Source organism: Homalodisca vitripennis, chromosome 1, assembly GCF_021130785.1.
Source record: "Homalodisca vitripennis isolate AUS2020 chromosome 1, UT_GWSS_2.1, whole genome shotgun sequence".
Taxonomy (NCBI): Eukaryota; Metazoa; Arthropoda; class Insecta; order Hemiptera; family Cicadellidae; genus Homalodisca; species Homalodisca vitripennis.
This window is the reverse complement of record NC_060207.1, coordinates 12,053,770-12,075,265: the sequence shown is the minus strand read 5'-3', so window position 1 is coordinate 12,075,265 and position 21,496 is coordinate 12,053,770. Positions and strand designations below refer to the sequence as shown.

The following is a 21,496-nucleotide window of genomic DNA, read 5'->3' as shown; positions in this document are numbered from 1 at the left end:
CTATCTATATTATTTGAACTTGAAGCGAGGACTCATCCTTATACGGGAATAATGAGCAAAATCCTAGGCACAACACTACGATGAGAGTCAAAAGAGTCATGTGACTACCCCTCTCCCCATTGCATCTCAAGTAATTACATAGGTTCAATCCTAGAATGCCGGTTTGAATTTATCAAAAGAAAATAAGCAGTACTCGTAAAACTTGATTTACTGCATTTATTGACCTTTACTGTAGCGTAGTGGTAGGCCGGAACTTTCTATCCGAAAGGTCTCGGGCGTGTTTGTATTTAATTTAAAAACGTTTAATACGATAAATTAAAATGTTATTTGCTTTAAAAAGCACAATAAATGGTTTAGTCCACGGGATAGAACCTTTGATTCGATGTAATAGCCTACAAGATTAAACATTCCTTCACAATTATCGGCAAATTTTATGTTATAATTGACTGTTTTAGGCAATCATGTTATTGATCAATTAGCCACTTGGAAGAAACAATCACAATTTTATACTGGCTGTTAAAAACGTTCTAAGAATAATTAGTGACGAACTTTGAAACCAGCATATAAACAAACATACAAGATTATATCAACATGAATTGCTCTAGCTCTGGCATTGTATTAGGATATGAATAAGAAAACCACTTCTAGTTCTGCGCAACGTTTCAAAATCACATATGTGTACATATATTCGTTTCAATTAACACTTTCTCGTCACACTGAGGATCATATTTGTGATTATCCTTGAAGTCAGGTAAGAGTTCCTGTGGACTCAGACCCTAGGGCACTCACCTCCATGCCCCAGAGCGTGTCTGGCTATGGAAGCGATACACCGTACACGCGATATCTGTGAGAGAACTGTTGGTCCAGCTCCAGATAAGTGGTGGTGCCAGGTGTGCCAGTACCAGTGCCAGGTATGCGGGCCAAGGCTACGTAGAAGTACGTGAGGTAGCCACGTGATGTAAGAGAGGTGAAGCGGCGTCAAGGTCAATTATGAGTACATTAATTATGAGGCTGCGTGTACGGAACATCTGCCAGACCTACATTACCATCCCAGTCAGAAGTACTGGTACTGTTGTTGTTTAGTAGTATTAATTAATACCTGATTTGTTTTGGAATTCGCCAAGTACGAGACTAAATGATTTGCATACTCTCCAAAAATGATGTAAACCCATTGAAATCACATACGGTGTCAAAATGTTGATGAAAAAGGAAAAAAATCATGTTTGTTCTTACAAATCATGTAAGAAACATCAGCCTTTTACAAAATTGTTCTAATTGAAGCTCTGAAAACTTCCATCAAACATGATCCCCAGAGCCATAAATCACCACTCGTTCTAAAGTTTATATAATTCACAACTCCGTTATTTATGAACCTTTAGAAAAATATAGTTCTCTGGAGTGCTTATAGCATTTTACTAAAAATGTTGTAGCGAGTTTCGAGATTCTGATTACACGTAAATACAATAAGAATGTTTCTATCACCAAAAACTGGCGATAGGAATACTGAAAACAGTCCAAACTTGGTACAAACAATGGATATCGTATAAATATCAAGGCTAAGATCTATTGTAAGCTTATACCATTCCCCTTCAAAATAGCAAACTTTCAAATTTTTAAAACATTCACAATTCCGTCTTTCTTTATGAACTTTTCTTATGAAGAAAAAGTGTTCTGGAATGATTATAATATTTTCTAAACTTTTTGTAATAACCAAATTGTTTGTATTTTCGTGATATTGGCACATGTCAATCCCATGAGAACAAATTAATAACATTTTAGGTCTCACAAAATCTTTCTACTTCTTCCGTCTGAACCGGAAGGCCTATTTTTATACATGCTTGATCAATATCGTGATAGATAATATGCGATTTAGCTTATGTATAGCTGTTGTTAACTCATAAATTACAGAAAATAATCACACTCTTTTACTGGTGTTCAAATACAGTTGACGAATGATTCGTTACAACATGACCAGCTTTCTTGTTCGATCTTCGCCACACTGCGACAAACCTATTCTGTAACAAGTCAACACGCAATGTCTTCACCGTTACAGTTAGTGCTATCAATGATGTAATATGAATATCAAACTCATCTGATAGCTAGTTCCATACGTTTGGCCGAACCTTTCTAGGCCTCTCGCTTGAACGACCAAGTCTACTCGTCTTCTCGTATGCTTCTAGAACACTGAATTCCCACACGAACGTGTATGCGTCACGTTTTTTAAGTTTCAAGGTCACCGAAGACACGAAACTCTTTAACGACTCAGTTAAACTGTCAAGACTTGGCATTGTTTCTGTTTGCGTGCTTCCCGCGACAGTTATTTTCTTTCAATAGCACTTCGGACATGTGACATTTCAAAAACAATTTCACACATTTTTTGGGGACCTATACCTGGATCTGGCATAGAATAGCTTAGCAGACAGTCTCTGTTGAAAATGCACGTGCTCTTCAGTAGACTTTTCTTGTTTATCTATCTGACACGTTTCTGATGCCAGAAAATGTATTGAATTGGATCCTACAAATTTTATTTAATACTTTGAAGATTCAACCACAAGAGGTTGTACCCTGAATTCTACCATAAATAACGCAATGGAAGTAAAAGATGATGAGAATAATCTAGGCATTTCAACAAACATGTACAATATCCAAATTTGCGATGACTTCCTGAAATTGGAGAATTGTGTATAAAATACTGATAATTTAAAAATTTTCCTTAGCGACGTATGAAAAGTGAAACATTTTCACTCTAAATTACGGACAGAAATACTGTTGTTACTGTATCTGAGTACATTGAAAATTGTAAAAAGGTGTACTAACACAGATAAATCAAATTATTTATAAATTCAATAACGAACAATTAAATATAGGCTATCTAAACTTTGCGAAAGTTAAGATAAATAATTACTCAACGGTTACAAAGTTATAACTAACAAGTGAATTAATAACACGCTCAATAATCTGAACTTCACCTTACAGAAGAAATCACCATTGGAAAAGTCAAGAGGGCTGTTCGGGCTGAGATGACCGCAAATCTTTTGTGCTATGATTTTTCAAAGCGGACATTTTGTTAAGACTAATTATTATACGTTATTTGAAACATATTTTTATTTAACGGTGTATGATTATGGCGATAGTATACTTTTCTGTTTTACGTAAAGAATTGAAGTGGAGTTCCTGCATTTTTTATTTTGACTTCAAGAATCATTCTTGGTTGACTTGGATCCATGATTGCCAGTAATGGTCATTGTCAGAGATTTCAGGCTCCGCATTCCATTCCACCCGATTTCTAGAGAGTTCTAGAACAATCAGTTCCATAAGAATTGTTATTGTGAATTCTAATTTGGACGACGAAGATGTCATTACACATTCCTGTGGTCAGTTATGGAGATGGACAATATCGGCATTCCTTCAGCCCATACCGTACTTATACACCAGGTCAAGAAGTTCGCGAATGGATAGATTCACTTTCATTCTAAACTATTGAAATATTTCGACCTCGCCATTGAGTCATATTTAGTAAAAACATATTAAAAGTTTTTATTGTTTTAACCATGTGTCAACGCAGTGTGAACTGGAAAACTTAAATGACAGAATGTATGTCTGTACTAAAACAGTTACTCCTAGACCTATTCTGAATGTATCGATCATACGCTGTTTTAAATAGCACAAACTCCTTATTTAACCCAAACCTTTTTTTAATTAGGAAATATTAAGTAATAACAGCTATTTTACCTACTGTTGGAACTGAAGGAAATATCACCTTTAAATTATTGCGTGAAGAACATTACTGTATGGATTTGACAAAAGGACTGATGATTTTCTCAATCCCATATGACGTGTAAAGGAAACAGGATTTTCCGGACGTTTGCCGTCGTTCAGTTATTAAAAAAAATCAGTAACACTACGTTTCGAGATCTGTAATCTGATCTCTTCCTAACATATTCACCAGAAGAAAATATCAGATTGCAGATCTCGAAAGGTAGTGTTACTGATTCTTGTATCCCTAAACGATGGAAAATTTCCGGAAGATCCTGTTTCTTTCACAATCCGAAACTGTTTTTCTATCGTCAAAAACAAACTTCAAACAAACAAATCGATGTGACAGTTTGGTTTTGAAACCATCGACATTTACAGTAATGTCTTGGACTTGAAGGTTAAAAGCACTAGAAGTAACCATGAGTGTGGTGTATCTGCTGCTACTGGGTCTGGTTTCTTATCTTGACTTTTACCAGCTGAGGCACTTAACATTTATGTTCAGCTGTTAACAACCGATGACTACGTATTAGTAATTTAACGCGTCATTACAAAACAATCCATCCTACCATTCGTGTTGTAGTTGTTCAAACCGTCTACAAACAACTCCAAACCTTGAATTCTTCAGTGTCGAGAACAAACACACGCTGAAATGCTGCTTGGTTTGACGCTATGTTGAGAATCGTACTACTGACACTTTTTAGAACAATCCCACGTTTGTTTTTTTAATACGTTTAATGCTTCAAGTCTACTGTAGATATCTCTAGACATTTGCGAAATTTCCTATGTTACGTAACACAAGTTGACATAATGTTTCGTACAAAAGTACTAATTGAAACCTTTTGGCCTTTTATTTACTTACAAAACTCCATAATTACACAATGCAAGGTAAAAAATAATGTTAGTCAGTCTTAACTGCAAACATCTCATTATCTTTATTTGGAATCATACTTCATCAGGATTGTTACGAGTAAAATTGCTATTGTTGTGGTAACAATTTTCCCTTTCGACTGTCTGTTTCCTTGACCCTAAGCGTCTTCAATATCAATCTCAAGTTATGAAGTAACCCATCAAATATCCATTTGGATAGGATCCGTCAAAAATAAGACTCTCAAAGAGCTCAATTTATCGCTTCCATCATAATTTCCAATTCCAATTGGCCATATCTGACTTAAATCGGATCTTAACATCCCAAATCAGTATGTATGATCCCAATAAACCTATAAACTCATGATCCAAACATGTTCAGTATGAATCCTTGAATAATACATTAGCCATAGAATAACCATTCCAAGTTTGGATAAGATCCATCTAAGAAGCTTAGACCAGTCACTTAATACACACTGTTTCCTTTAAATACTGTGTACAGATATTGTTAATTAAGTACGGATATCCATAGTTCGCCCTTAATAATGAACCAGTAGCTGTATTAAATGATTAATTATTTTTATATAATTGAGTCTACGAAACTGATTGACAGACTATAAGAAACAGATTAATTACGTGTTCTGCCAAAGCAGTTGATATTTAAAAGTGAACTGTTACCACAGTTTGACGTCATTGACAAATTCTAAAAACGTAACACGTCCCTTCTTGAAAATTTGTCTTTGGCTATGACGTTGGAACTGTGAAAACACTTCGCCTTTAACTAGTAACTATTTTGATGGAATATTAGTACTTGTCTATTTTAGTAAATTATTTCTTTATTAGATAACAAGCCTGCAGTTTATAAATATTTTAAAGCGCTTTCCTGACATTGGTACATTATCAGTCCCGCTTTTAAAAATCGGACCTATACAGGTATTTAAGGTCAATATGACGCCAGTACCCGAACTCGACGTGAACTGGCCTGATGTCGAGGTGACATGGTGACGTCAGTGACGTACCAGGCCCGTACATTCACCCAGGACGTGCCGGATACGTCGCTACGAGACTTACATAGACTGGGCGCTCCTATACCGCCCGTGGGCTCGCAAAGAAATCTATTGGGTTTCCATTGACAAAAACAAGAGTAACAGATGTACGTTTCAATGTTCTAGATGTCGAATAACAACTGAAACACACAATTGAAAGCTGAAGTGACCTATATAACCACAGCTTTGGCCCGCCTTGCAAAACAAACAAGAGAGCAGATGAGATCTTGGCTCCTCAACTTCATGGCCCCCTCTCGATCCTCCCCCCCCCCCGCCAGCAGCACACAAAGCGGGTTCTATTTACAGAGCTGCCGACTTATACGCGAGATCACTGCCAATTATTCGTGATCGAATCCAGCGCAATCCGAGAAAACCCACGCTGTCTGCAATCTATCAGACTATGAGATGAGAGGATCTTTTCGTGTTTGGATCCATTGGTTCATATCATGTTTTAGCATTATCAAAACAGTGTAGAAACTGAACTTTAAAATATTTGGCTGGTAAAAGAATTTTGTGACGGAGGCCCACATAAAACTGTTGAAGATAAGGATTGGAAGTTTTTCACTGTGGGTATGTAAAAAATTATCACAACTCAAGGAACGACTGCATGTCATATCGCTTACAGTCTGCAAAAAGTTAGGAAAAGTATACAAATGTTGAATTCATCTCTTTGGTCCTACTGAGTTGCACTGAAAACCAAAGTGACAATCTAAAAGGCAATTTTTGAGCTTATCCTTACACAAGGAGCAGAATGTTGGTGAATAACAAAAAATGGAAAGAATAAAGCTGAAACTGTTTACATGGACTACCTGAGAAGAACCTGTCGCATACCAAGATCAGAACATAGGCCAAACGCAGAAATTATACGAAGGACAGACGGAACACTTAAAAAACATCAGGAATAATATAAATTAGACGATTAATATGGTATGGATACGAGCAACATATTTAACAGAATGTGAGGGGAAAGACCAATACTCTTGGATATGCGGTGTCCGGGAAACAGTAAAAGACCAAATAAAAAAACGTGTAATCTTTCAATTGCTTCGTTAAAAATGTCATTCAATCGAGGACATGTGAACGCTCCTATTTTCAAACCCACCTCGTCCACTACAGGCCGAGAGGGTTCTAATCTCCATGAGAATAGGGAATAGAGCATTCATCTATTGGACGAAGGAACCATCTGGACCTCTTTCCCCTATCCGTGGGTGGGACAAAAAATAATTCCCTATCCTCTCTACTAGTAAAGGGTGGCGTTGTGTCTAAAAGATTTATCGTGAGCTGTGGTAAAATGTTATTTTGAAGTTAGGACGAATCATAAAAATGGTTATCATCAGAATTGAATAAAGAACAAGATTAAGGCCATTATGATTTATAATTTTGAATAGGTTGAGTTGGAAAAGTTTTATGATTTTGAAAATATAGAGTAGCATTTGCATTAATATGGCGATACTTAACGGCCCAATCAATCATTGTAGGTGTCTCCAACTTTATTGTTAAAAAGCCAAATTTAAAGATTTTAGGATTCACGCGCATTTATTGGAAGACAACATGGTTAGACACGTACACTGAATACCAATAATTGTAAGTTCTACAGAGACTGAGCCAATGCAGCAGGTTTAACTATCAAACTTTTTCATTCAAAATACATTGATTTATTTACTAAAATAGTCTTTGAAGTTGTTGACTTGTTGATTCAGTGTCTTTCTTTTGTCTGTGGGAAATTTGTGCAATCGCTTTTGACTAACAGTGTCAGCCCATCTTGGCTCGAATTATGACATTCTTTTCACCAAAATAGATTAGAAGTTGGTTCACATATATACGACACAAAAGCTGAAAACATTCAACTTCTAAAGTGTTCTGTCCTCTTGAAGTCAAAACTCAAAACTGGCAATAATATAAGTAAAAACAATACCGTAATTTGCTAATTGATTATTAATAAATGATCAGACATCGCAATTAAATAATAATGAACCTATACTACGAAATACATTTCAAACCATACCTGGCATTTCTTTAAATATACTCTTTAAATTCTCATTGGCGGCATGTTCAATCATGTTAGGTTCTGGAGGTCCATTTTCAATTGCAACTTTTAAGATGACTTTTAGGATTTGAAACAAAATTACCTTTTCAGCAAAGTGAGTTGAAAATTCCTCATTTAGCTTCAGGAGCTTCATTAGTTGTATGAGTGTAACTATATCATATATAAAATGTCATATGATTTACTCGACTGGTTTTCAAATTAATTTGTTCAGCATTTTCTTGTTGTGTCATAGTTTCTCACTAGGCAAAATTAAAAGTCTTTGGAAATACTCAGGCAAATCCCATAAAGTGATTTGTACCATTATCGAAAACGAAAGTCTATAATAAATCTCAGCCCTGTAGGTAAGTTCGTCCTAGAGATTCACTGTAGTTGACTGCAGAGGAGAGACATAGAAGTTAAATATTTCCAACCCCTCGCGTGATATGCTTCACTGACGGTCAGCCAATTATCTTTGTTAAATATACACATTTTTCACTGTTAGAAAATGCTTAGCTATGTTGACTGGAAACACGGTGTCGAATCTAGCAAAATATAATCATATAATACTTGGGGTATACTTTTAAAGTCAGGGTGCCAAAAATTGGCCACACCTAATAAATCATCATTGGAGGTTCCCTCTATGTTTTTTACTAATCGTGCTTTCGATGTATTTTTTAGTTACTTTTTTATGAGATTAAGTATTGACTCTAAAACTAAATAATATTTTAAACACAATAAAAACTTACTGAGAACCCCTTTGACAATGTACGATCGAACCAATTGAGACCTCTATATTATTGGCAGAGAGTTAACTCGAGAGGCTAGAAATACTTCATATTTTGTATGTCTATCTCTTTGTCCAATCAAACTAATCAATAGACTTAAAATTGGGATGAAGCTACATTTCTGTATATTACTCTGGTATATTAACAAAAATTAGATTTTGCATGAAACTTAATTTCTACATAGACAAAAATGAGTTATATGATGGTGCATGTCCAACCATGTAATTTGGCTGAGGTTTATATAAGCTTATTACTCAGTACGCTAACACAATTTCTCCTTTGTTTACCGTAGAGATATAAAATGTATTTTCTGTATGAAATGTGCCCGTTTGTCTGCTTGTGCACAGAAATACATGAAATTAAGGGAATGGTTCTATTTTTTTTTTTTTTTTTTTTTTTTTTTTCCTTTGGGATATTGGGGTGGATTCCTAGATCCTCACACGTCAACCTGAGCTTATTGTGTGCCCCTTTGATGTTAGAGGGGTAAGCCTATCTTCGTGCCCTTAATTAGGCTAAGAAGCTTTTCCCCGATACTAGCATCTGGTTCGTCGCCTGGTTGTTTATCACCGAAAAAGAGCCCTTCTCCTTGCTCCCAGTCTCTCACAGTCCAGTATTATGTGTTTTGCAGTCTCTTCAGACTTATTGCAGAGTCTACACTCCGAGTCCTCATTTCGTAAACCTAGAGTGTTTAGGTGTTTCCTGAAGTGGCCGTGTCCAGTGATCAAGGCAATCACTTGCTTAACCCGATCCCTCCCCAGCCCCATCAGCCATCTGGTGAATCCGGAGCTAGAATCGGCAAGCAGTCTTTTGCCGAGTGCTTGTCCTTGGTGACTCTGCCACCGCAAGCGGTGTGTCTTCCTGGACCATTTGTTTATACTTTGATAAGCGGCTGACTTGCTTATACCACAACTCGGTTCTGGACCGGTGTATGGCATGCTTGCTCCGCTTTTGGCAAGCCTGTCGGCGCATTCGTTGCCACCTATGCCTGTGTGGCCCGGTACCCAACCAAGACGCACACAGTTGCGTGATCCAAGCTTGCAGAGAGTGTTAAAGCACTCCCACACAAGCTTGGATGAAATGCTGTTGGAGTCAAGAGCTTTAAGAGCTGCCTGACTGTCTGACATTATACAGATGTTCATTTCCTGGTACCTTCTGGTGAGGCCTAGGTTGGCACAGGCTAGGATGGTTCTATTACTCCACTGATCGTTGGCCCAACGAACCTCGATGAAGAAATGTAATTTGTACAAAGGGTCGTTGGCCTATCGAACATAGGTGTAATCGAACAATTTTACTTGTTACTGTAACGTAGTCATTGGGCCAACTTACCATATAAGCTATTCGTATTTGTAAGTAAATTTTTTAAAAATCCCTCTTATTTAAAACTAAATTAATGTTTCGGTCGTTGGGCTAACGATCAGTGGATTAATAGAACCAGACCCAAAATTAACTACATACTCTGACATTGTGTATGTAGTCTCAGCGAGACTGTTATGCGAGACGTGGCGTAACTAAACTCTGTAAAATTACGTATTTTTTAGTCTTATGGATATTTAATCTTCCTTGTTTAGAGAATAGCGAAGATGAGAGAGAAGTATGGACCGCTGAAGACGTTGGAGACTTGTAGGGCTTCGCCGAGCTAGTTCGCCCACGCACTATCTCTGGTCTTGTCATCTGTGTTGGCGGGACATACTGTTTTGTCGACTGTTTTATTTGTTTGTGGAATTCGTATTTTTGTGCAGTCGTTGCAAATATAAAGCGAGTCTCCTCCCACTCAACCTTACTGGTCAATAACCTGTACAATTCCTAAAGGTTGAAGCGATAAAGTGTTTATTTTATAATTGAAAAACTGTAGCCACAGTTCTATAAGATTTCTGAAGGCAAGAAGAAAAGAAAACTGTTTTGGTTATTTCACAAGGAAATGTACTCGTATTCAGATTTTACTTCATTACGTGTAAAGTGCAACAGAAAAAATAATTTAAGTAAGGTTAATTTTATTTTGTGTGGTTAAAATACGATTTTAATTATTATTTAAATAGAGACCTTTTTTAATTTCGGAGGATCATAACCCCCATGGCCTCTCCACTTGGTCCAGTATTGTGTTCAGATATATTCATAACCTCAGGTTGGCTGAAGCTTTACGCAACTGATCATTAACATTTTGGTACTCTCCAAATTTGATCACAGCTGGTACTGAAGGAAAGTCTTCCCCAAATGTATTGCCAAATGAGCAGAAGGTATAAGTTGGTTTGTTTGGACTTCACCTTCGACATGACTCGTTCAAATAATTTTAGTCCATAATTGCATTTTTGTAATGATCCACAATTCCAGGGCCCTTTAGATTTTCACAAGCAAATCCTTTTAAGCATAATGATAAATTCTACACTTTTATGCGAGAGAAGCACATTTTGGCCCAGTTCTAAAATTAAAGTTGGCCATATAAATCAAAATGATTTTTGGGTGGAAAATTTTAAATTCGAAGCTAAGCAGATTTTAAGAGAAGGATAGTTTATCTGTACTGAACCGGTCCAGTTATAAATGAGATGAAGGATATTCTAATCTCTATGGAGCTGTGAAAACTCGATTAGTCCACGAATCTAAAAGAAACATCCTGTCCCTGGAGTATCTACTACTAGGGGGAAAGAGGTTTTTCACATACTTTTCACCACTTACGCGTGAATCTTGGACCAGATATTTCAAAGGAAAACTTTCAGATCAGATCTTCTAATAGAAAATACATATTTGGTGACTGCGAGAAAGGTACCGACCTCATAGTACAGTTAGTATTAGTATTCTCTGTCATATATATATATATATAATATATATATATATTATATATATATATATATATAATATGAAATTATCTGCAATAGAGAAGACTGCTACACGGCCAAGACATGAATGTTCTGGACATAATGACAATGCTGGAACTAGGGCCGGCCAAGGCTGGAAATAACCCATTTGTTTTGGTCCGTAGACCAGAGACATTCTTTGCAGATTAGTAATTCCATCATTGTTTCATCTCGCTAGTAACCTCTTTGCAATGGAAGCCAAGATGTACAACAATATACATTTAAGATTTTGTACTTCAAGTACATTTTGGTTCAACATCCATAAAAGACTTATGGTGTTTATGTGATAAACGGGACTGGTATGAAAAGATCATTGCTATCAATTTATAGACCAGAAAAAATATTTTATTTATGTACCGATAGTTAAATAAAAAAAACTTTGTTGATGTTTTATTAATCTTCAAGATTAATAAAAAACAAAAGTCAATTTAAAACCGTAATTATGACTAAAAAACTAAATAAAAGTTTTATTTTTCGCTTTCTTTGAGCGTTAAAAATATCAATGCTACTATTAAAATATATTTGTGAATTTCAGAGCTCACATCCCTACAGTATTCTTGGTGTTTTAAAATGTAAAATAAAAAATGGTATTGAAATAAAAGTAGTTTGAAAATTTAGGGCTTAACATTAACGCTGTGGTTGTTCTCCATCTTGTGTTAGTCGATATAATCAGTTCTCATATGTTTACTTATCCTTAGAAATCAGGTATACAGCCATAAAAACGCACATGTACTAAACATATTTTAATAAAGCAGTTTCTCAAATTTATGATTAATTGGCAGTCTCATTTTCTGTCTCTGATGAAAATTTGACTATTCGAAGTTACAATAACATAATTTGTTCTGCGCTTTAAAACCTTGTATGTATCCACTAACTATACCGCATTGACATGATTCAATGTACAACTCAATATTTTTGGAATGTGTGTGAGTATACATGCAAATTGGGAATATTGCATTTTATATATGTATTTTAGCTGAGCGTTAGAGTAGCTTATCACTCGACGAGCTGAAAATTTTAATTTCGGTCTGTCTCTGTTTGGGTAACTACAATGGGAATAAGAAGACCTCAGAATAAATAAATTTGTAAACAAACTGATTACAATAATTCTTCGTTTTTAGCATCTGAAATAGTGACACATGCAACCTGATGAAATGAACTGATTGCTTCAAATTTTGCATGCAACTTCGGCGCAATCTGTTACGTGACACATGGTGTACTGTATGCCTACCTTGTTGTAAAATAATACTTTAGTTTTAACATTTTTGTTCCCAACCGGAACAGTGTCTAGTTCCCTGACAGTCTTACAGTAAGAGTGAAAGTCTGTTACAGTGCTCTGAGATAGAACGTGTCATTGGATATTGGTAGGATATGGGCTATTTGGATAGGGTTGTCGGTGAAGAGGTTCTCTCAATCCCACGTTGAGGGCGTTGAGATAGGGTTTGTGGCGAAGCTGGTGTATACCACTGATAATATGAAATAGCAAAGCTGATGTTTTCCTCATCCAGCCTTGAGACTAATGATACAGAGTTATCGACTGACGCAGCAGCGAAGCTGTATGTCCCAATTTCACATCCAGCTCAACGAGGTACGGTTTGTGGCGAAGCCGGTGTATTTCCATTGATGATATGAAATAGCAAAGCTGATGTTTTCCTCATCCAGCCTTGAGACTGATGATACAGAGTTATCGATTGACGCAACAGCGAAGCTGTATGTCCCCATTTCACATCCAGCTCAACGAGGTAGGGTTTGTGGCGAAGCCGGTGTATTTCCATTGATGATATGAAATAGCAAAGCCGATGTTTTCCTCATCTAGGCTTGAGACTGATGATACAGAGTTATCGACTGACGCAGCAGCGAAGCTGTATGTCCCGATCATGCTTCTGGGCCAACGAGGTAGGGTTCCCTGAGAATAAAGTGCGTGATCCCGATACATCCTGCCGTTTAAAGATTGTTTTTCAAAATTGAAGAATTGTGAAAGAAACAGGACTTTCTGGACTGAGTTATGTTACTGATTAATAATTGTACCACTAAACGATGGAAAATGTCCGGAAAATCCTGTTTCCTTCAAATCTTGAGGTTGATCAGATAGAGTTGCCGGTGAAGCGATAAATCCAATCTTCTAATTTCGACGAGGCTAGCGAGATTATGTTCTAGAAAATCAAGCATACCTCAATATCACCATAAACCGATTTAAAAGTGAAGCCATTATATTCTTAATGCCACCTCAGTTCAAACAAAATATGTTTTTAAAGTTTGCGTGTGTGCAATGCCCCATTAGGTCTCGTGAGACAGGTTGTCTGCAAACCATGCGTTTTCCAATGACAGTGAGACCACTGAGAAGTACAGTATCCCATCAAGTATTCAAGATCCAAAATAAGTAAGCGACGAAGGCTTTCAAAACAAACTCTTTGCATCGTTTCGACATCAAAGACATGTAAGCTGCAAAAGATATCTCTCTGTTTAACCTATAACCATTTTGTGTAAGCTTGATGAAAATGCGTCCTCATTATCTCACTCAAGGCGGAACTACCCCAAATTTAACCTCAATGAGGATGGAAAGAGTGAGCTTCTGAAAAGGCTTAAGCAGTTTATTTTTTATAATTCTCTTAACTTGAAAAGACAGAAATAGTTTTAGGAAGTACCAGATTTAGTTGATTGTAGTAGAAATAGTGAACAGATTGATATGGATGTTTTTGCATGGCAATAGATACTAAACAAGAAAGTGTTTGCCATACATTTGATACCATTGACTGTGTAGGTTTTGTTATCACGAGAATGAACTTGTCATTAAAATAAAGTTTCTTAATTTTATTATATATAAAATGTGACAAAGGTTGTTAGTCTATGTTTTTATTCAAATAGTCCAGGTTTGTAGGTAATCTATTGTCAACATTCAAAATATAGTACATTATTTAAATTAAATTTCAAACTTACACGAGCCATCTGGATTTTAAACACAAGTTAATGAGTGGAGAGGAGGTGTAGCATCATTGCCGTTGTTGTAGCAAAGAGCGGATGCGGAAACCATTAACACCAAGCCAACAATAGTCCCGCACTCATTGTTGGATTTATCTGTATCATTGATCTCAATGCATCCTGTTTTAGATATTAAACGTTATCTGTGCTGTAAAAGCCTCCAACTGATTTTAGTTTGCTGTGACTATTTTGTATAATATATACATTATATACTTTACGACTACATGTTTATAATATAGAGTTAGACAGATCTTTTCAATTTTCAATGACGTGGCTTGGCGTGCATCATAGTTTTATATTAAAACTAAAAACAAAGATTTCTTGATTTCATTTTGTTTTTTGAGGTTGAGTGACAGAGAGGGCTTTACAACCCTAACTCCGCCTCATTAATAAAGGCATTTTTCATTTAATTTAATACATAGAAATACACACGTCTAACAGAAACAAAGATTTATTGATCAGACTAACGAGTTCCAGCGTACAAACAAAATGACATAAACACTTAAGACTAACATTTTAAAATGTCAACATATCGTACAATTACGATATAATATATATATATATATATATATATATATATATATATATATATATTTATATATATATATATATATATATATTTTATATATATATATATTTATTTATTTATTGACTAGCAGTTACCCGCGGCTTCGCACGCAATTTCGTATGTTTTGCTCCTGCTTGAGCACTTCTGGTTCTAATTAATTATATTTCCGACGCCAGTGTTTAATTTTACGTCTTCCATCGATCAAGAAATATGTTAAACAGTATATATTTATAGTCATTTTAATTTACTCCGGTCTTAGTATTTTTTGTTCCAAAGCTGATTTTGCCTCTCTCTCGATCAAGAAAATATAAATCTCTGAGAAGCCTACTTTTGTAAATAGACAACTTGATAGGTTTCATAACAGTCTTTAAATTTATAGTAAAAGTCTTTTATTACATTTAATTTACTGCTACATGGTCTCTTGTATTTGCACTGCTACCAGTTATCCGCTGCTTTGCACGCAATTTAGTGCAAATTTATGACCACTACTGGTTCGAGTGAATTTTATTTCCGACGCCAATGTTGACTTTGCTTTGTTGCTACGATCAGTTGGTTTTGTTTTGTTTCCCGATCAAGAAAATGTATACGGTCTTAAAATTTATAGTAATATTTATTTTTATTTTGGGAAATTTAGAGCTGGAATTGTTATATTAGTTTAAAGAAAAAGTACAGCGAAATTTCCTATAGAAAGAATAGTTCTTGTCGACTGCTTCAAAGGGGATCTTGGAGTCAAATTCTGACCTTATGTTTTAGGAAATTTTATAAGGTAAATTAATTAGTACTTACCTAATCGCTGTAATCTAAAATTGACAAACTGTGGGTTTTATTTAGATATTTTACTCACTGTAAATGTAACCTGACACACCCCAGGGCATTGCTGGACGACCTCCCTTCCCTAGACGCTTCACTCATCTACACTTGCCGTCCATCCCCAAAGTCCGCAGACCACGTACATCTCCTTTATTGTTCATCTAATTGTTATCGACTTCATTAACTACACTTTAGTAAATGTACCTTTCTTCCCCAGCACTAAAATATTTGCTTAAATACAATGATGATTCTCCTCTCCAGTAGTCATTGGAACATTTGATTCAGCAGCTGCTCTCAGGGGAATCAGTCTACCAACAGTCCCTTTACAGACATGACAGTGCCCAGAAAGTACCTACCAATGATTCTGTACCACCACAATTTTACTAAAGGGCTTGTAGGGCTCCAGACTTTGGTAGGAGCTACCGTAACTACTGTCTGCTGCTGAGTATTTATATTCATATGTACTGTTGACAGTGCCCAGGAAGTACCTACCACCGATCCTGTACCACCACAAGCTAGCTAAGGGGCTGGCAGGGCTCCAGACTTTGGTAGGAGCTGCCGTAGTCACTGTCTCCAGCTGGATATACATATATTCTCCAAGCCTCAGCTTCCGGGACATACCATTCTGGAGTGGACTTCCGGTAAGTACCTTACACGCACAGCCAACTCCCGATTGTGAAGATTCCTGAAGTTATATTTATTGTAGTTGCCTGTAAAAACTACTTCGTGCACAATTCGTTTCCTAAAAGTGAAAATCATTAATGCCAGTATAATCTGTTGATACTGCTTACAATTGTACTGTACAAATGAACTACTTTAGAAATGTTCTATTAGAGTATTTAAAAACCATTGATTTGCCAAATTTTTAGAATCTATTAAAGTTTAATGATGGTGACTGTTCAAACTTTCGAAAACGCTTTTCAGGTATTAAACATTGTAGAGTAAAGCTGAAAATAGATTTGGAATGGGTAATAGAATTTCAGATATTTGATTGAAATCCACCTTCTTCTACACATGTAAAAAACTTAATACATAAATCTACTACAATGTATGGCGACAGACTGTTACTAAAATGTTATCTGACAACACCTTGCAATCCAGACAGGAGAAAATGAAGCCCAGTCGTTGTCACTGAACAAAAACAAGAGCACAAACAACACATCACACCGACACAAGCTAAAGTGGAACACTAACTAGTCTTATCTCTCGCGCAGTTGGAGGGTTAAATACCGATAAATGCTCATAAAAACTTGTTCAGTAAGTATATTCATTCTCAATATAATTTATATTACTTAACTTTACTCTGGACAACAAAAACTAAGTTTTTGTGGTAAAACTTGACGTGTCATGTTTTGAAGCTAACCTTCCGTTTCGGGAACGGCGGTTGCCCAGAGAACTGTTGCAGACTTATGGCCATAGAGTAATATATTGTACAGTGGTCGTATTGTACACTATATAATATGCCACTCTATGCTTATGACTGTGCGCAGGTTCTGCATGAATCTAATTCAGAGAAGTCCACGGGATGTGTTACTTCCTCGTTAAATTTAGTGTATTTCTGATTGTTGTACAAGCGTTCTTGGTATATTCTCACAACAATTGGGCATGCTCTAGTCGTTTTCAACTTTTATAAGTATAAAGTCTGAATTAGCGACTAAATATAAATTCCCAAAGAACTTTAAATGTATTGGCCTCTTTAACTTATTGGTAAAAAGACAAACCACCCCATATCAAATCTCTTATCATTAGACTAGTATTACCTTTTGATGTATTGTTTACTCAGGAGGTTAATCATTCATACGGACGAGGTGTGCTGAGGTCCGAGAGGTTATTGAGTAAGTTTTGAGGTCTGACACTAGAGCTGCGCCGTATAACTTTGATTATTGCCGTTTCTTGTAGATTTAAACTTTCGTGGTTTAAAGTTGTCATCAATTATACTTGTACTGAAATTATTAAAGTAATAACACCGATATATGATCATGTCGTTTTAATTTAATTTAAAACTAAAATTTAGCATCAATTTTCTTTACCTATGACTATATTAGTTACAGTCTTCTATGGATAGAGCGATTTGTACCATATTTTATTGGTGTCAAATAATACTAATAGTTTACTCTGTCTTCCTTTCATATTGCCTTAAAAATAGGTTATGTCCATAGTTAATTTTTAAATAAAGTAGACATTAGGAATTGAACTTGTACATCATTCCAAGAATTGAATTGTAATATTTTAACATTGCGTCGATTTTTTATTGAAGAGCGTATTGCGAAAAATATTAAAGGAATTAATTAATTTTTGTGTGTTTCAGCTTCTTCTGTCCGGACTATTAGGACTACTTCTGCTCTGCTGCTGTCGAAAAGATTATCCTGGTTACCCACTGTCATGTTGTGTGTTTAGTTTTAAGGTAAATACATTTTCAGTTTATGCTGTTCATTATTGTATTAATGTTTGCTGTGGGATGTAATAAATTAAAGGGTAACATTATGCGATTCGTTCTTTCTGAATAAGAGAATGCGGGGATAGCTGATTAAGATAATGCAATAGGATTTAGGTTGGATTAAATCTGTAATAAAAAAAAACAGTCCCATCTCGACCCTTTTATAAAAACTTAATAATTAAAAAGAACTGTTGATTACTCTATGACACCAAAAAGTATTAAATTATGGTGTAAGGGGTATCTTAGGGGTAGGTATAGGAGTTTCCAGGTTCCGTTTAGCTTCCTAGAACTAAATAAAAATTAAAAAAAAAAGATTTTTATCACTCCACTCGGGATTACAGTGTTATTTTTGTGCGATATTTTGCAACGCAAAAACTAATGAAAAGAAGGATGCGAAATTTTACAGTACGGTATGTATATAAAAGATTACTTAAAGAAAGAAACGACAGGTTTTTGTAAAAATCCTTAATTAGTATTATTCCAATGAAAAGAATATTACGTTCTTAAACCATAATTAATATAATATATGATGTTTCCTCAAGTGCATATTGCGAAAGGTTCCATATTTACATTTCAGTTGTTCTTTGTACTCACAGCTGGTTACAAAATCACTACTACAAATTCTCATAATCCCAAGAGGAGTGATTAAAATTATTTTTATATTTTTGTGGATTCTAGAACTTCACACGCAACCCATCTTAAAATTTAAAACATTTCTAAAATTAGAATTGATTGCAAATCCTTAACAGCTGAAGAAAAAGAACGGAGGAGATGATTGTAAAATTAAATTAAATTCGAAAATTGGATTTACTTCATATTTTAAGTATTATGTTATTGTGTATGTGCAATTACATTTCTTGAGCTGCGATATAATATAAGACTAACAAAATACATGTTGGCGCAGGTGACAAGTCTCACAGTATCTGTGATCGCCGGCGTGGGATGTTTCTGTGCAGTGATGTTCGCTGTGATACATCTGCTCTCCCTGCAGAAGATGGTGTGTGAGGCAGAGCTTGACGTCTGCATATGCCGCACCAACAACACAAGCTACCTGGAGGAGCGGCCTTACCCCGACCTCAGCTGTCCTGAGGTAGAGAATATGCTGACACTCCTCCTCGTCACCTCGGCCTCGGTCAACTGCCTAGGCGGCATCCTAGTCGCATGGTACCTCTACCTGCACTGGAGCAGCAGATACTCTTACGTCTACTCCCAAGTGCGAACGAACGAGATAAACAGGCCTATGGTCATCACCAACAAACTTTGACCTTTCAAGACTGAATGCTGTAAATAATGTGTACTTAAATAAATGTAATTAATTGTGTTTTATACTACCTTGGAGTATCATTGGCTGAGAAATTATCACCGCTATCTTTCATTTAAGGCATCACAAGGACATTTTGAGCAGTTGTCGTGGTAGAATTTGTCTTCAAAACGTGTAGAACTCTAAATGACGATATTGGCAAATATATCAGAGAGTAAAACTGGATGTATTAGGAGCAACTCATGTGTTCATGTAAAATAGTCACAAAGTCTTTTCCATCTTAAAGAATACAGAGATGTAACATTTATCCAAACAATTCTTTGGATTCCCACAAATATGAAGAATAATTAATAACGCAGGTATGTGACACCTGGATTGGTGATTTGTGACACGTGAAAGTTATATGTTTGAAATGATTTAAATGCTCACCCAACTGTTAATTTAACGTTCACTGACGCATCCATGAATTTGCTAGGGATGGGTACTCCTGCACCCAAAGAACTCTTATGGATACGCCATTGTACATTTGTAGTTAAGAACTATTTTAATTTTACCGTGTATTCGAAATTTACTTATATCTTTACATCTGTTGTTTGGGTAGAACTCTAACTCCCTGGTTCACAGCCCATAACTGTGCCTCACATACAATGATAACTCCATCATTCCTCGTCTTAAAAGTTACAAAATTGGTTATTTATTAATAGAACACAGTATACGTTACAGCCAACCTCATAGGATACATATAATATTGTTATCTCGTCCAACAATATCGCTTATGACTTATAGGCTGGTATTGGCAGTAGTTGCGGGTTAACACTGAGGTTAATTCTAAATTAAGTAAGTTTTCAACGTAGAGCCCAAGTGTTGTAAGAAGTGTATCTAGCAAAACACTGCAGCATCATATAATTGCCTTATATAAAATATATTTTTGCTAACAAGCTAAGTGGCAATGTGAATTAAAGGAATTAATTGGTTAATGCAATAAAACTTACCTTAATCCTTCTTCCACTCCTTTCATAACTTATCTCAATCACTTGACTTTCTTTAATAAAGATGAAAAGCCTATTGTAAAACGAATCAGCTACAACACATACTTTTACATCACAGACACTCAAATTTCTTAATTTCTGAATCAAACACGTTCATTTAGTAGGTAATTTGTACGGCACTTATGGTAAGACTTCTGTAATGGTTGGCATGTCAATATAAGTGAATTACTTTAAAATATCTATAAACTCCACCATCTTGAAACCTAACAATAAGAAATCGTTATAAGCATTATACATTTGTTCCTATAAACGTGGACTTAATATGTTGCAATCAGTGTAATTGTAAGTTTCCAAAACTGTGCTGTCGTTACCCATGACCTTACGAGATATCAAAAAAGCATATAAAAACCAACATTGCTCTAAAGCCATTCTAAAATTAATATTCGTTTTGCTCTATGAAATTTTCAAGTTTTTCAGAAATGTGAACTGTCACCATGGTGGTTGAGACTAATTTAGAACTCATCCATTGTATGTGCAAATAACGGAAGTCTGATTTTTTTCAATTTGGTAGTTATTGATACAAGCTCTCATCATACTTCATATAACCGCCCATGCATACATACATATACACATTTTCCCAGATTATGATGGGTTTCTCCCAAAAACGTTTCCCCACGTTTCTGGGAAACGCGATTGGAAGGAATACAACATTCTTACAGGAAATCCGTCATTAATGTGGTTACAAAAGTTAAATACAAATAAAGTCTAACGAAAAGGACATTCATAGTTACAGAATTAAGAATTTATAGCGCCAGGGTTGAACCCATACGACATAAATTGTGAGAATTCCCTGACAAAACATTAACCGTTGTAATACCTAATTTTACAAAATTCTATTCCTGTGAATATGTGTTTGTCTTACTTATTTTAGCTTTTGACAAATTTTTAGTTATTGCATAGGAGTTGTACTTTTGAACCTTTACTAATAGTGTTCGACCTAATTTAGATTTCCATTAATAATATATTTATTAGTCCTTTCAGACGGGGCTTAAGTAAAATTAAGAACTACTTTAAATCCAAAAGCAAATTCCTCTCAGACACTGTTAAATAGGCACGAATTTGAATA

General features: G+C 35.6%; 1 protein-coding gene across 2 annotated transcripts in view; it reads left to right on the top strand.

Moving 5' to 3' along the window:
- Nucleotides 1-19,451, top strand: part of LOC124357261 (sarcospan) — a 61,480-nt gene extending 42,029 nt beyond the window's left edge. For both annotated transcript variants that reach the window (XM_046808836.1, XM_046808843.1), the window contains 3 exons: nucleotides 16,158-16,324; nucleotides 17,992-18,087; nucleotides 19,025-19,451. In XM_046808836.1, the coding sequence (XP_046664792.1) occupies nucleotides 16,158-16,324; nucleotides 17,992-18,087; nucleotides 19,025-19,384 (623 nt within the window). In that variant the 3' untranslated portion in view covers nucleotides 19,385-19,451. The remainder of the gene's footprint in view (nucleotides 1-16,157; nucleotides 16,325-17,991; nucleotides 18,088-19,024) is intronic.
- The last annotated feature ends 2,045 nt before the right edge of the window (nucleotides 19,452-21,496 follow it).